General features: G+C 40.4%; 2 protein-coding genes across 3 annotated transcripts in view; one reads left to right on the top strand and one right to left on the bottom strand.

Moving 5' to 3' along the window:
- SPTA1 (spectrin alpha, erythrocytic 1) overlaps positions 1 to 9,018 on the top strand; it is an 81,257-nt gene extending 72,239 nt beyond the window's left edge. For both annotated transcript variants that reach the window (XM_004714792.3, XM_045298429.1), the window contains exons 44-52: positions 1,392 to 1,688; positions 2,195 to 2,307; positions 3,433 to 3,450; positions 4,352 to 4,403; positions 6,107 to 6,294; positions 6,653 to 6,706; positions 7,038 to 7,184; positions 8,079 to 8,223; positions 8,743 to 9,018. In XM_004714792.3, the coding sequence (XP_004714849.2) occupies positions 1,392 to 1,688; positions 2,195 to 2,307; positions 3,433 to 3,450; positions 4,352 to 4,403; positions 6,107 to 6,294; positions 6,653 to 6,706; positions 7,038 to 7,184; positions 8,079 to 8,223; positions 8,743 to 8,886 (1,158 nt within the window). In that variant the 3' untranslated portion in view covers positions 8,887 to 9,018. The remainder of the gene's footprint in view (positions 1 to 1,391; positions 1,689 to 2,194; positions 2,308 to 3,432; positions 3,451 to 4,351; positions 4,404 to 6,106; positions 6,295 to 6,652; positions 6,707 to 7,037; positions 7,185 to 8,078; positions 8,224 to 8,742) is intronic.
- Positions 9,019 to 12,136: 3,118 nt separating this feature from the next.
- LOC101655709 (olfactory receptor 10Z1) lies at positions 12,137 to 13,078 on the bottom strand. The gene has a single exon (XM_004714728.1). The coding sequence runs from the start codon at positions 13,076 to 13,078 to the stop codon at positions 12,137 to 12,139; it is 942 nt and encodes a 313-aa protein (XP_004714785.1).
- Between the last annotated feature and the right edge of the window lie 2,141 nt (positions 13,079 to 15,219).

Here is a 15,219-nt window from a genome sequence, read left to right as displayed (position 1 = left end):
ACCAATCTATAAAGTCCTCTTCAGACTCACAAAGCACATGCAGTGATGCCAAATGCAGGAAGATCACAGGCCAGTGGGTGGAAAGTCTTGTGGATCCAGTGGTGTTGTAAGCATCTCAGTGCTGGCAGGGGTTTCCATGTGGCCACTTGGCTCCGGAAGTCTGGCTCCATCAGCCTCTCTCCATGTGTCTTGTCCATAGGGATGTCGCATAGGGAGTGAGCATGTGTCCTGCCTCCAGTGAGCTTTTATCTCCTTTGTTCCTCCAAATGAGGCCATCAAGCTGGGACCTAGCTGACAGACTAAACTCCACCCTTTTACTCTTAATACTCTCAAATTGACACCGATTAGATAACTACCATACTCAGTTTCACTCAGCATAATGCTTGCCACGTCCATTCATGCCATGAGTTGCTTCGTGATTTCATCATTGTTTTTAGAGCCAGGCCTACTATTCCATTGTATGTGTGTATCCATTCTTCTAATTATGGAATTTAGTTGGTTTCAATCTCCTTTCTAATGTGAGCAGTGCCATGATGAGCCTGGTGTGCATGTGTCTGTTCATGTTATGACTTTACTTATTTAGTGTATATCTCCAGCAGAAGAATTGCTGGATAATATGCAATTTATATTTTCAGTTGTTTGGGGTAGCGCCAGATTGCTTTCCAAAGTGGATACAGATATTTACAGTCTCACCAGCACTGTATGAGAATTGCAATCTGTCCACAGCTTCTCCGGTATTTGTCATTATTTATGTATTTATTTAACTTGACTGCCATTGTATAAGTTGACTCAAATCTGGGACTTGATTGAGGGGCTGTGATTCTTCATGCTGGTGATTCAACTCGGAATGATAATTGTATAGAAATGTAACTGTTTATCATATTTTCTATTTTATTCCTAGCTATACTGTGCTTAAGGAGCCAACACCGTAAGTCCATAGGAGTCAGACTATTCTGATTACTGTTTTGGTTCTGTTGTCCATATGGTAACCACACACAGTTTGTCTTTGTCTATTAAGTGCTGCCAGTTTACTCTTACCAATACAGGATTCAGTCATCCCATTGTAGGAAATAGGAAATTTAACATCGGAAAGGACCCTTACCATATTCTTGGAATATTAGAACTAACGACAATAACTTTAAAGGACATTTAACCTCCTCGGTTGTAAATTATGAACAACTTGACAATTTCCACCATGGGAAAATCACAGGACCAGGGCTGAGTAGTTCTGATTCACATGCCTATCATCTGATCACCTGGTCAGAGTTTTCCCTTTTAGAGCACTGGCCCTGCAAATACATGATGACAGACGTAATTTTTTAAGTTCAGTCTTCCCTTCCACTAAGTAGCTTGTCCAAGGTAGATGACAATCTCTTCTTTTCTCTCTTCAGGCTGAAGATCTGTTCATGGAATTTGCGCACAAGGCTTCAGCTTTCAACAACTGGTGCGAGAACGCTGAGGAGAACCTGTCGGAGCCAGTGCACTGCATCTCCCTAAATGAGGTCCGGCAGCTACAGAAAGATCACGAAGCCTTTCTCGCCTCGTTGGCAAAGGCCCAAGCTGACTTCAACCATTTGCTTGAATTAGACAACCAGATTAAGAGCTTAAATGTCCCCTCTAGCCCTTACACCTGGTTGACCATAGAGGTGTTAGAAAGGATCTGGAAGCACCTACCTGATATCATCAAGGTAACTTGGGGCACAGCTACACTCTTTGTTGTTACTTGACCTTTCTCTCTTATGTCTCAAAATGAGATTGATTTAGAACACACGCAACATTAATTCTCTTCCATGACCCTAACTAGAAAAGCTACTCCCAAATGGGATTATGAGGAAGCTATGGGTTAGGATTTATAACAAACATTTTGGAAGACATGATTCAAGTTATAGCATTATCTTTAGATGCCAGATCTGTTGTTACTGTCTTTTCCCCTTTAAGGTTGCTCTTTGTTCTATATAATAAAATGTGTGCCCTCTGATGTTTGTCTTTGTTAGTGAGGTACCTGGTTTTGCATTTGGTACTAGTGTATGCTTCATACATTTATGAGAAATAATGTGGAAGTGCAATGCATCTGCCTCTTGAAGATTGATTAAATTTAGAAGAGTGAGATTTCAGTTGCTCATAAGAACTAGTTCTTCTTCTGGAAAGAATGGTCTGGCCTGGGTACCCCACAATCTGTGATCTGTGGTTTTAGGAATGGGAACAGGAACTGAAAAAGGAGGAAGAAAGACAGGTCAAGAACTTTGAGATGTGCCAGGAATTTGAACAGAATGCCAGTGCCTTCCTACAATGGATCCAGGAGACCAGGTGTGCTGTGTTAGCCTCAAATGTATGATCCCTGTGCTTCACACCCCATTCACAGTAGAGCTGAAACACATGTTTGAGGGGTGAAAAGGTAATTCTATAGCATTTATGCTGTCCTAAAATCACTATGCTGTCTATGCCTATGTTTGGAATAGATTGCTTTCTAAATCAATCCTTGGCAAAAATCAAGAAATAAGAATTTCAGTCTGTTACCCACTATTTATCCTTCTGTATTTTCCCCAGAATACTCTTAGCTTTTTTTCCCCTGTAATTACATTAAAAAAAATAATTGGCCCTTATGTTTGCATGCTTCTTTGCACCTTAGAAAATACTCTTATATGCATTACCTCACTCATCTTTCAGAACAACCTTGAAAATGGTGAAGTGCAAATTTTATTGCCATTGTTTCCAAGTGAGAAAAGATGTTCAAATGGATAAATTATCTTGTTCAAGGTCACATAAGTGTTTATCAGCACAGCCATGAGCAGCGCTGACTGTGAACACCTAATATGAAGCGACTATGTTGCCTACCTCCTAAAACTGTAATGAGAATCAAGGAAGAAGATATATGCTCATTGCTTTGAGTAAATGCTATACATGTGAAGATAACATTTTTCATATCTTGTGGGGGCAAATGACCCAGAAAATTAGAAGCTTAATGGAAATAATAGTTTAGAATAAATGGTCAAAATTGGGACACCACTTCCAATTGTGGAGTTTAGGGGTTAAAGTGCTAATTTACAAAAGATATGATATTTACTATTTCTACGGTAAATAGACCATAAACAAGAGGAAATCTTGTGGCATGGCTAAATACCAGGTGGCAGCAGACAGAGGAAGCTCAACTCCCTGTCTTTTGCCTCTGACTTTGGTTCCTTTATCATCTTGCAGCTTGGGCCCCTCCCTGACATATTCCAACACGCCTGTGCTCTCGGTCCCGATGATTTCACAAAATATTCTGTGCGCCTTTACTTGGGGAAGCCTTTAGGAAAAGTACCTTTAGTACTGTGTTACTAAAAGGTTAGAGAAGCCTCATAAATCTGAGGAAACAGATTGTTGAAATAATCCATCCTAACAGACAATTTCCCTTTTCTCTCTCATATTCCTGTTTTGGACCTCCGTGACCAGGGCTTATTTTCTCGATGGGTCAGTATTTTTTATTAATATTTTTATGGTGCTATGTCCTTTTCTGGAGGAGTTGTCAAGGAAGACTTTTTACTGAGCTAGATGTATTTCATCACAATATGATAGTACCTGAATAAAAATGTGAGGAGACACAGAGAAACTAGATAGACTAGATCATTCTGAAGTACTAAGCCAGATGATAGAAGATGGAATCATATCTGCATTAGGTCCAGGGTATGTCTGTTGATAAGAACGAGGAGGTGGGTATTGGAGTCTACTCGAGGTCAGACAAGGACAGGTCTTTCCCCCTTATTTTCAATCAAGCAAGATGACTTATAGACAGAGGGGTTGGCACTGCCTTATTACTTAGGGGTGCCATAGCACGATACCACAAAATGTCTAGTTTTAAAAAACAAAAGTTAATTTTCTTATATTTCTGGAGGCTAGAAGCCCAAATCAAGGTATTGGCCAGGCCAGTTTCTTCTGAGGCCTTGGAGAGAAGAACTGCTCGATGATTCTCTCCTAAATTCTGGAGACCGTTGGCAATCCTGGGCATTACTAGATTCACCTGCTTCCATCATCAAAGGGCCTCTGATTTCTTTCTGTTTGTTCTCCCCTTTAGAATATACCCATAAGAAATAATTAGAATTAGAACCCACCCTAATATGGTATCATTTAACTGATAATATTGTCAAATAAACACCCTATTTCCAAAAAAAAATTATTTTCACGAGGATTGGGGTGAGGACTTCAGCATATATTTTTGAAGGACACAATTCAATCCATAACAGAGACCATGAAAACGTCCATGCAACTTGGGACAAGTGGAAATAGAGAAGTTTAGGGCCTTTGGATTGTTATGTCTGTATGAAATATTGACCTCTGGTATTATGAGTAATGTTTTCCTCTGGTTCATAACTAGATCTTTGCTCAAAGAAACAGGAACACTGGAATCCCAATTGGAAGCAAATAAAGTAAGTGGCTCTTGTTAATTGGTTGAAGATATCGCAAGAATTAAAGAGTGCGAAAAAGAAAAAAAAATCTCATAGGACATGATGATACTTTTAATTAAACTCTCTGGTTGAAACTCAAGAGTTTAAGACTCTAGTTCTAACTCAGCCATCAATATGCGTCCAATCATAAGCCACTGTATGGATATGCACCTCTGTTTACTTTTATCTCGTTAATTGAATTTGCACTTACTTTTTTGAGTTGTAGTAGGGATGAAATAAGGGAAAACATGTCAACGTTCCTAGTCTACAATATGGAAGACTGGAAATTGTGATGTATTGAACCTTCAAACGTCTTCTGAGTATTGGGTGAAGCTTTGTGCTGAGCAGTATTTCTCAACGTTATTTTTATAATTGCATCCCCATGATAAAATTTTAATTATGTGATTTCCTTCTTATGAGAGAAATTACCAAAAAAGAGTAAAATCATGTCAGGTGAAATGGAACATCGAGGAATCTGGTGTCACAGTGCTTAAAGTGATGGGCTGCTAACTGAAAGACCCACAGCTACTCCACAATGAAAAGATGTAGCAGTCTCCCGCTGTGTAGATTATGGCCTCAGAAATTCTGGGACTGCCCTACTCTGTCTTATAGAGTTGTGTATTAGTCTGGGTACTTTGGAGAAACAAATCCACAGTGACTCATGTATAAGAGAGTTTTATGTAAAGAAAATGTGCATCATGAAAACATCCCAACCCAATGCTGCCCAAGCCCACAAGTCCAACATTAACCCATTAACCCAACACCAGTCCACTAAGTCCTCCACCTCACAAAACAGAGGCAATGATGCCGACTGCAGGAGGAAAGCTGAGTCAGTGAACGAACAAGCATCTCAGCACTGGCAGGGGTCTCCACACGGCTGCTCCAGCACCCAGGGTTGCATCGGGATAGGTCCACGTGGCTTCTCCTTGGGGATGTCTTGTAGGAAGTCAATCTTGCAAGCAGAAGCAGGGAACTGCTAAGGCAGCTGCACCCTGGAGCGACCATCACAAAACAAGAGACCCGAGAGCTAGAAAGGCGAGGCTTCACCACCTGTTTATCCCTCCGCCTTTCAACCAGCCCCACATGTGATTATCGGCCAGGCTGGCACAATTAACTAACTCAAGTTGCTATGCATCAGAATCACCTGGAAGGCAATGGGATTGGGAGGGTTGATTTTTGGATTGGGCACAAACCATTTTAATATTTAAGATTTTTTTACTACCCAATTCACCTCTTCTTGAAGACAATAGCTCCCCATTAAGAAAGCATGGAATTTATTACATAGAAAAAGCTTGTACAAATCCATGAATGATAGGGAACAGACAATATAAGTGTGCCCAGTCTGATGACTGGGCACTTAAATGGTCACGGGAGTTCCTCTGCAATTAATGCAGGTAATTCACGAAATGGAGCACTGAAGTATGTGACTAAGTCTTAGATTTATGTAACTATGAAATTGCAGGTATCTTCGCAGTTATCTCATCTGGCCCGTTTCATAAAGGAGAAAGAACTTCGAGAGTGGGGTGATTTTACTGAATAGTCCATTTTTACTGATGGTAGGATAATTGAAGTGAAGCAATGAGGAGGCAATTCTAAGTCATTTTCTTTTGTTCCCCTTCCCCAACACCTGGCATGGAGCCAGTACCCTGGGTAATTGTCTTTCTCCCTCTCGTATGCCTCTCCAGAGGAAGCAGAAGGAGATCCAGGCCATGAAGCGTCACCTGACCAAAATTGAGGATATGGGTGACAACTTGGAGGAGGCACTAATCCTTGACATAAAATACAGCACCATTGGACTGGCCCAGCAGTGGGACCAGCTGTACCAGCTTGGGATGCGGATGCAGCACAACCTCGAACAACAGATCCAGGCCAAGTACTGAGGGCTGGGGAAGGTTGAGGATACATTTTATTGGGTGCTATTGTAAAAGCAGATATAGATAGCAAGTAACTAGATAGTTTGGCCAAGTTCTATTAAAACTTTATCTATGAGCACAATATTTTGAATTTCATATACTTTTCATGCTTTATAAAATGTTATGTTCTGACTATTTTTAATATTTAAAAGCTATAAACAATTCTTAATTCAGAGACTGTATAAAAGCTAATGGCAGGCTAGATTCTACCAACCCTTGATCTTGCATAATGTCTATTAAATTTTCTCTTTTTTTTGTCACATACCATGTTTCCTGACAATAGTTTACATCCTACTTTATTGATTTCCTCCCCAACAGGGATACAGTAGGTGTGAGTGAAGAATCACTAAAGGAGTTTAGCACAACCTATAAGTGAGTATAATTTCACAGTAGAGTTCTGTATTTTCCAAACATTTCCTATTGAATTAATGTCTAGGTATGTCAACTAGGTTCAATCATTGGTTTTACTGTGTCTATAAATTTTTGGATTTGTGAAAACGCGTTATTTCCATGTTCAAAGCATTATGTGTCCCACTCCACCTACTGTGTGGGAATCACACAAGGGGCACCAACAGTATACTTATTTAGTTCCCTGACAACCTTGAGAAGCATTAGTGAAACTCCAGCTGAGGCACAAAGAACTTGTCCTTTCTCCTGTTATCTGGGTTTCTATTAAGATTGATGCAGTGTTTTTCTTCTTCAGACACTTTGATGGAAATTTGACAGGGCGGTTGACTCACAAGGAATTCCGATCATGCCTAAGAGGACTCAATTACTACTTGCCTATGGTGGAGGACGATGAACCTGAGCCCAAGTTTGAGAAGTTCCTGAATGCTGTTGATCCAGGGAGGTAGGCGAGCGACCAAGGGCCTGCCCACAGGAGTCCGTGAGGCTTGGAACAACAAGTTCAAATGCTAAAAAATGTTCCAAACATCACAAAATGAACTAATCTTAGAATGGGAATTATACAACAAACCAATAAACATAAAATGCCATTGCCATTGAGTCAATCCTAGCTATTATAGATACACTGGTCAGTCTTGGGTACCCTTTCAGAATAGGCTTAGAAGTCAATGATTTAGAAATAATTCGACCAGTGGTTATTGGTGTTTGTTTGGTTTTATTTATTTATTTTTTCAATTTATGGTTGGTGTCTGCTCCACAAATCTCAGCGGTTCTGCTGAAGGAATTGTGAGCAGAATTCCTTCATGTATTTGTGGTGCTAAGGAACATGGATGCTTCAGACGCCACAGTTTTGTAAAGGTGGGAATTGGTGTGGGTTGATCACTGTGGGGTCAGGACATAAATGCAACAGAAGGAAACTCTGGCTGGTCCTGAACCACCCTCACAATTGTTGTTATATCTTCACCCAATCTTGCAGCCACTGTGTCAAGCCATCTTGTTGAGTGTCTAATTTGGGAAGAATTTGTTACGATATAATTAGAGATAATTACCTTCTGATTCCAAAAGCAAGAGAAGAGGATAATTTAATTTCAACACTGAAGGGAAATTAGATTGACTAACACATGTGGAAACAGAGTCTGGAACTTAAGAATCAAACAGCATTTATTTAGCTATAAAGCGAGTCAAGAGGGAAAACAAAGTCAAGTCCAGAGTCTTAGTCTCTGAGAACTCAATTGGAAGAGAAACTTGGAGAATTCGTCTTCCCTGTCTCTGAGACTGTGGAGGATGAGACTGAGTCTTGAGAGGACAGAATTCCTGATCCATTTTTTTTTCTCCACAGGAAGGGCTATGTCTCATTGGAAGACTATACTTCCTTCTTGATCGACAAGGAGTCAGAGAACATCAAGTCCAGTGATGAAATAGAGAATGGCTTCCAGGCTCTGGCAGAAGGCAAGGCTTATATTACCAAAGAAGATATGAAGCAGGTCAGATTTTGGCTCTTTCTGTTCTCGATGTGTTATCACTGCCATCTAGATTGGGGTCATCTCGCACCTGCATGCTTACTGTCGACGGCATTTCCTTTTCTGAGACTTCCCCTTGTGCAAGATACCTTTATTGTTGTTCCCATTTCATATGTCTTGGCCCAGTTCTAAAACCTATTTTGGTTGTCTATTGACTACTGGAGGTCGATCTAAAATTGGCAACTCAGTTTTTAAGGTTCTTTCTTTTCTTCTTCTTTTTTTTTTTTTAGTTTAATAAACCAAATTTAGGGCGTGGAATGAATAATGTGATCAGAATCAATTCGACTCCAGGAAAGAGCTGGTTGGAGAGTTCAGTTGGTCTTCATGATTTGAAACCATAGATGTATAAAGAACTGTGCCATAAGAACAGGACTGGCTTCTTTTTCTAGACCCTCTCCACCCCCTGATTTTAAGGGATTTCAGCAAGCCCACGAAATCAGCTTTCCTTATACTACAGTATATCTCTCTTTCTGTGCTTTTCAGGCCTTAACTCCAGAACAAGTGTCATTTTGTACTTCACATATGCAGCAATACGTGGATCCACAAGGTCGAAGTCACCACGCCGGCTATGACTATGTGGGCTTCACCAATTCCCACTTTGGCAACGGATACAACAGCTCCTCGTGAATCATAGAAAATCCTACTGTGGTGGGATGTTTTAGAAATGATGGGGGCAAGTGAAGGGGTGAGAAGTTGGTTTTGTGTGTGTGTGTGTGTGTGTGTTCATTACATTTATTTCAGGATCTAATAGAAGCCAAGCTTGAGAGGCATAAGGGGTGGAAGAATTGGAGGAGAGGAGGTTATAGGCTTGTTTTAAATGTACCTAATCATTATTAAAGGGTGCAAGTCTTTATTTTGTATTTGTTATGTTCTATATATTTTTATTATTGTGTTTTTCCTAATTATAGAATAAATAAATTTTCATATTGTATTTTTGTAATTGTTGTTACTAAACACAGTATAACATAATGTAATTCAACAATTTCTACATGTCCAATTTAGTGACATTGTTTATATTATTTAAGTTGTGAAATTATTCTCATCCTCCATGACTGAGTTGTTCCACCCACCACCAAAACTCATTGGCCCCTACATTTTCTATCTAATCTTTTGAGTTCCTGTAGTCAGTTTTACTCAGATAGGTCTATATTAAAAGATCACAATCCTCAAGCTAGACATAATTTACTATCCAAGGTGTTAGAAGATATTTTTTTAGTTTAAAGTTCAAAAGTTGTATCAACGCAATAGTTTCAAGGGATTATTAAGCCTCCATGCCTCCAGAAAAGCTGGATTCCATGAGAATTTTTACTTCTGTTATACATTTTCCTTCTTTTAACCAAGATTATTCTATAGAATCTTTGTTCAAAATGTTCACTATTGGTAACTGGGCACCATTCGGTACATGTCTCATTACACAGGAAGCAGTTGTTCATGGAAGCAATTAGCCACACCATCTATTTTCTCCCCTATTCCTAACTCTCCTTTTTCTTTTGCTCCAGACAAATAGAGACAATTGATTAAAAATAGCATTCAGTTTTTTATTATGGTGAAAATATACACAATAAAACATTTCAAGTCAATGACTTCTGCATGTTTAATGCAGTGATATGGATTATATTCTTCCTGTTGTACAACCATCGTAAACTCATAAAGGCAATGCTCCCTGAGCAAAAACTCCACCTTTTCTCCCTTTTCTGACCTACGGTAACCACTAACAATCTTTGGTTTCTTTACACATTTGATATTTGATGTGCTGGGATTATACAGCATTTTTCCTTTCAGCAACTGGCTTATTTCATTCAGTATACTATTTTCAAGGTGTCTTCATGTGGTATGTGCCAGGACTTCACTTTTCTTTATGGATAATATTTCATTGTGTGTGTAGGTCACATTTTGTTTATCCATCCATATGCTAATCAGCATTTTGTTTATTTCTACTTTTTGGATATTGTGAAACATGCTGCGATGAACATTAGTTTACAGGTTTCTGACAGAATGCCACATCTGCATCTGTAGCTTAAAAAGATCCCTTTGACAGACATTCCTCCCTTTCTTCTCTCATCTCGTGACCACTTTGAACTCACTGATAGATCATGAAGACCCTACCTTTGTAAAGCCTCTTGTGTTGGTTATTTTCATCAGGTTCTATCAGCACGGTCCCAGTTTAGGCCTGCGTTGCCTTTCTTTCAGGAGACGGCAATGGGTTTCTCACGGATCTCTTGCTTCTGGGGTCTTTATGCTGTAGCTCATCGTCCTCTCTCTGCTGGGTCACCTTCCCTACATTGTTTCTCAAATGACACTGCATTCTCTGCTCACATGTTTTCACTGTCCGGTTTCGCACTTCCAAATGGACTGAATCGAATGCAAGCTATAAAGGCTGGTGCTGCCCCTAACACAAAGTCTTAACTCTGACTCACTTTTCAGAGTCATCAGTGGGGCATATGTAGTCCTTTTGACAACTCATCAGGAATTGGGGCATTCTGACTTACCTCTAAGCTTTATTAATGTTCCATCAAAATACCCTTTTCCTTCACTCAGTGCGCCCATGTGTAAGTACAACTTCAGACGTGAAGGCGTCTCTGATCATCTGCCTTGATCAACCTGTCCTTCTAAAAGCCACCAGTATTTTGCTTACTAATAACCAGTTGCTGTCTAATCAACTCTGCCTCATGGGGATTCCATATGTGTCAGCAAAGGGGCTCCATGTGGTTGCCAATAGCTGATTTTTAGGATCTTTCTCTGAGGTGCCATTGGGAGGATTCAAAGCCCAGCATTTGCCTAGCAGAGCACATTAATCATTTGCACCTACTCACTTGGGATAACATGTCATTAACAGTTGTAATTGACATTTATTGCAAGATTACTATAACCTTGCTATCATACCAAGTTTTTGCATGCATGCTTCTTTAGTCAGCAACACAAAAGAATGAAATCTTAGGTGAAGACATGGAAACAGAAAAAGTAACTTACCAAGGTCTCACATCTAGTACGTTCCAGAGCCCACATTGAAGCTCCTGCCTGTTAGCTGTAGGAGTTGATCACTCTTCTATTTATTCCTAAGAATGCCTGGCACTGTGAACACTACATTTCAGGTAGAGAAGAGAATAGGCAGGATAGAAAAGCCTGCCACAAATCTAACAGGATGGTGTCCTTGTTGGAGAAGTGTAAGTGACCCCCATGCTGCAAAGTTTCCTAATGCCCATGGTCATGTGGCCACTGGAGAATGACATCTAAAGGAACCTAAGCAATAAATATATTGTTTGAAATAAAATCTACCCAGCTAGAACTGGTTAAAAGAAAGGGAGCAAATTAAACCAGAGACAGCAAAAGACGCATATTAACATGATAAAAAGACTCTGGTGGAGGACAGAGAATATCCTCTTTTCACTGAGGATAGGATTCAAACTGAGCTTTCACTTGCTATTCACTGACTTTAGGTTCTTGGGAAAAGATTCTAGGTCACATGAATCTAAATTTTTGCAGCATTCCTGATATGGTCACATGAATCTAAATTTTTAAAGCATTCCTGATATGGTCCCTGTCAGTCCTGCCTTCAACATGATCATTTCAAGCTTCCTTGATTTTATTCAAATCAGTTCGAAAGTTGTCAATAAATTGGGTTTCAGCAACTAGGGTGGCACCAGAGAATCTGAAAGTAAAAATTAATATCTTGAATTCAATGTAGCTATGGTTGGCAAGCAGAACAGCGAGACCAAACAGCCCTGGTGGAAGTTTTGGGGGCAGAATAGAGCTCATCCGGGGCTTCAAGGTGGGATACCTTTAGCCTAATCCCTTGGATATCTGGCCCACTGGGGTGAGTTTCCCATCTTATGTTCAGCCTGCTCCAAGGGGACTGACTGTCTCATTGAGCTCACACTCATCCTTTTCCCAGTAATCTTCCTTGGAAAGCATTTTTCAGAGCTGTCTGCACAGCCCGATTCCTTAGACTATAAACGATGGGGTTGAGGAGAGGAGTCACCACAGTATAGGTGACAGCAATAAGCTGATCCCGCTCCAGAGAATAGCTGGCCTTGGGCCTCAAGTACATAAAGGAGGCACAGCCATAGTGAACAATGACGACGGTGAGGTGGGAGGCACAGGTGGAGAAGGCTTTCTTCCGGCCCTCAGCAGAGGGGATCCTTAGGATGGCTGACAGGATGTAGGCATAGGAGATGGTGAGGAGAGAAAAGGATATCAGGAGGACCAGCAGACTGAGGATGAGGATCCCCAGCTCACTCAGACCCGTATCTCCACAGGCGAGGCTCAGCACTGGGGGCGTGTCACAAAAGAAGTGCTGGATTTCGTGGGAGCTACAAAATGGGAGGCGGAAAATGACTAGTGTCATCCCCAGCCCAAAGAGATACCCACCTAGAAAGGAGGTGACTACAAGCTGGGCACAGAGGGTAGGATGCATGCGGCTGACGTAATGCAATGGAGCACAGATGGCCACGTATCTGTCGAAGCCCATGACAGTCAGAAGGAAGCAGTTGGTACAGGCCCATGAGGCAGAGAAGAACATCTGGGTAGCACAGCCCACATAGGAGATAGCTTGATCCCCCATGACCAGGCCAGAGAGCATCCTGGGGATAATGCCCAGGGTATAGCAGGTTTCAGAGAAAGATAGATAAGAAAGGAAGAGGTACATGGGTATGTGCAGATGGCTATCCAGCCTAATAACTAAAATAATGAAGACATTGCTGGTCAGAGTGATGAGATAGAGGGAGAGGAATATGGCAAAGAGCAGGAGTTGCAGGTCCCCAAAACTGGAAAAGCCCAGGAAGACAAAGCCCCTCCAGGAGGTTGCATTACTTAGCCCCATTCTGAACGATGCCCCTCATGGATCTGTCGATTTCTTCCACCTTGTTGGTAGATGCCTAACCTTTGGAGAAGGCACGATGAAGTGGATTCTTTTTCCTCTGTGCCTGTTGTAACTTGAAAAGGAATTCTAGATTTAGATTTAGATTTCAGCCACACATGAGATATGTGTTACATTAGCTACCTGTGTAAGGACTCATTCTCACGTGCCTAGATGTGCATACACATATTTACAAATACACAAACATTCTTATGCACCATTTTTTTACAAAAGTACATAGATAACTACATATACTAACACATACATAATCCTATGTGCAGATGCAGATACCACAAAGCATCCCCCAAATTATGTACCTTTCTCACACTCAAAACCCCATCTTACATATCTACCATTAGTGAGCATATTCACAGGTATGTCAGGCATACATACACATTGAAATATGTATGGAAGTAGCAGCTAGAGATAGCTGTACATCATACACATAATGTCACATAAAAATACACACGCAAATGCATGTATATTGCCTGTAAAAACCTAGAGTCAGAGAGCTTGAGAGAGTGTATTTTATAGTACTGACAGCAGAGGTCAAGGGAGGTGACAGGACATTCCTGAAGTAACAAAGAGTAGGGACTAGAAAACAAGGGTTTCTTTGAAACCCTTTCAAAGACGAATCTAGCTAATTTCCCCCAGGTAACCCACCTCAGACACTCTGGAATACTCACTAACAGGAAACAGAATAAGTCTTAGCTTGCTCAATAATATTGCCTGTGTTATACAATCCCCACCCCCACTCATAATGTTTATCCTTTAAAAACTGCATAGGCAGAGGAAGACAGGGTTCCTTTATATGGGAGAATCATCGGTCAAAGGAGTTTGAGCCTTGGGATCTCTCGGCCATTAGGATCTTCTACCTCCCAAAGAGCTGCTTTGAACCAAGGCATAAGGGTGCTTAGGTAAGGGAGGCTTCTCCACTCACCTGAAAGGGCTTCCTCTAGGAAAGCAACTTTGGTTTCTCAGAAGACATACACTAGAATGCTGCCTAGCAGGCCTGCAAACAGCAGAAAGGCCTGGAGATCCATCTCAGGAATGTCCTTCTGAGCAAAAAGCCACCTTCCCAAATGATAGCAAGAAACCTGCTTCTACCCTCACCCTAGGTGTTGAATCATCTATTTCCATCAAAACAGCCCCTTTCTCTAAGGATTGCCCCATCCCAGTGGATGCAGTTTCAGGAAATATTACTAATTACACCTCTTGTCATTAGCTGGGACTATTCTTTGGGGGCAAAAGGAGAGGGGAGTGTAAACAAAGAGATGTTAGGATTGTGATTCGAAGTTTAGCTTTGTATCTTTAATGTACTACATAATTATTTGCACATGTTAGATCACTTGTAAAATTTACAACTTAATGAAATAGGGCTAATATTTACATTTTTAAAATGAGAAAACTGACCTAACCAAGTGTAAGTGGACAGTCTTCGATGACAGAATTCAGAATTATCCTTCAAAATCCACTGTGAGAAGCATAACAAAAGCAGGAATTCACCGTCACCTTACTGCTGTCTCAAGAACTTCAAGTATGAGTCCAATTTCAAATTTATTCTGAAAAACACCTTCATTTCCCCAAGTCTCAATCTTTGTGTCTTCCTGTCTACTTGTTTTAGAGACAGCTTTTTAGACACAAAAAGTTACCATATTTTTTATCATTTTTCTTTCCACAACAATACAATGTCTGTATACATTCTTTCCACAAATCAGATTGTCCTCAAACTTCAAAATTATAAAGTCCACATGGTAATTTAAGAATAACTTTATCTGACTCCCCACTTTTAAAGTACTTATGACTCTACTATACTGATGACGGGAATACTTAGAAGTACAATTTTCACTCATTAATCGATTCAATAGAGATGATCATTGTTAACACTAATTAAAAGACAATTTGCAAATTAACTTCATTACATAGGTTGTTCATTTAATGTTTACAGCACTTCATTCTTTTCTTATTTCCATTTCTCAGATAACAAAACTGAGATATGGAAAAGGAAGTAATTTTAAAAGAAAACATGGTCAGGACCAAGGCAGCCCAATAATTCAATTTCTGAAGTACGACACTATTTATTACTGGTATACAGCATTGATACA

Source organism: Echinops telfairi, unplaced genomic scaffold (assembly GCF_000313985.2).
Source record: "Echinops telfairi isolate 266 unplaced genomic scaffold, ASM31398v2 ScPeMD7_7425;HRSCAF=8463, whole genome shotgun sequence".
Taxonomy (NCBI): domain Eukaryota; kingdom Metazoa; phylum Chordata; class Mammalia; order Afrosoricida; family Tenrecidae; genus Echinops; species Echinops telfairi.
Note: the sequence above shows the minus strand (reverse complement) of the source record. Positions and strands in the feature narration are given on the sequence as shown.